The sequence below is a fragment of the Laetiporus sulphureus genome, assembly GCF_001632365.1.
Source record: "Laetiporus sulphureus 93-53 unplaced genomic scaffold LAESUscaffold_30, whole genome shotgun sequence".
Classification (NCBI taxonomy): domain Eukaryota; kingdom Fungi; phylum Basidiomycota; class Agaricomycetes; order Polyporales; family Laetiporaceae; genus Laetiporus; species Laetiporus sulphureus.
In genome coordinates, this window is record NW_024468539.1 from 341,923 (window position 1) to 343,115 (window position 1,193).

The 1,193-nt window shown below is 64.8% G+C and overlaps 1 protein-coding gene across 1 annotated transcript; it reads left to right on the forward strand.

Annotated features, from left to right (window-relative positions):
• Positions 1-4: 4 nt before the first annotated feature.
• Positions 5-934, forward strand: LAESUDRAFT_284913 (uncharacterized protein; the record flags this gene model as incomplete). The annotated part of the gene is made up of 1 exon (XM_040901832.1): positions 5-934. A coding segment is annotated over exon 1 (919 nt), but the record flags the coding sequence as incomplete, so codon positions are not given.
• Between the last annotated feature and the right edge of the window lie 259 nt (positions 935-1,193).

The following is a 1,193-nucleotide window of genomic DNA, read 5'->3' on the forward strand; positions in this document are numbered from 1 at the left end:
GTATTCGGTGCGGGCATGCCTTGTGGTGACGGAGGGGAGCGGACGGGGGGCGCTAGAAATGGAAAGAAAGGAACGTGGTGGAAATTGAAGTCGCACTCGCCCCTACATAGCAACATCCGAGTCGCCAGTAGAGGGCAGCGCGGGGCGCTCGAGAGAGGAGGTCGGAGCGAGGCCAGCACTCTGGAAAGAGGTGCGTTTGGGGCACTGGTCGGAGTCGGCGTGGTGGAGACCACGGCAGTTGACGCAACGCGCATGAGCGCAGGGTTCGGAGGCGGCGCGATTCTCCTTCGCGCACATGGCGCACCGAGCGCGGTGCACCGATTCAAGATGGCGGCCAGCACAGACACGGCACCGGGGCGGCTTCGCGCATCCTGCAGCGAGGTGGCCATAACCCCAGCACCTCGTACACTGTCGGAGGCGCGGCTTATCATGCCAGCGCGACGTGGTGACGGGAGTACCGAAAGCGAAGAGGGGGGTCTGAAGGAGGGCAGTGAGGATGGAGCCATCCGGGTCTTCGAAGCCGAGGACGACGGACGAGCGAGCACCGTCGATCTGCTCAGGTCGACGTGCCCAGCGCGGAGGTTGGGTGATGCGGAGGCGCGCAAGCGCGGGGTTCTTCATGAGCTCGGTCGACAGAGTCGACGTCGAGTGGACAGCGCCGCCAGGGGCTGCCCGGGTGCTGACATTGCCGAAGAGAATCTGAGACCACTTGACGTCCCTGGAGACATGGTGATCCGGGTCGAGCTTGAGGGCAGCACAGAGGGTCGGGAGATGTTCGTCAATGCGGCGGTAGGAGGTGGCAGGAGGGAAGGCCAGGACGATGTTGCCAGAGGAGCTCGGATAGACCGCAAGCGCAGCCATTCCTCCAGCAGTTGGAATCGCAGCCAGTGCTGCGTTCACATCACTGACCAGTTGGGCAGGGGGAGTCTGAAGCAAGTGGGCCAGCGCGGAGCCAGTAAATCGAACCACGTACCGCAAGGGCTCCGCAACCTGCTTGGGCTTAGGAGTCTTCGGGGTAGCGGGCGGGTTCGGAGTCGTCACGGGAGGAGCCGGACGAGAAGGGGCGGCCGCCGCCGCGTACGAGCGCTTCTTGGGAGTGCCACGTACCTGAGGTTTGGGAGGAGGGGGAGCCTTCGCCTGCGGCGGGAGGGCCGCAGTCGCCATTCGAGTCTCCAAGGCATCGAGCCTGGCGT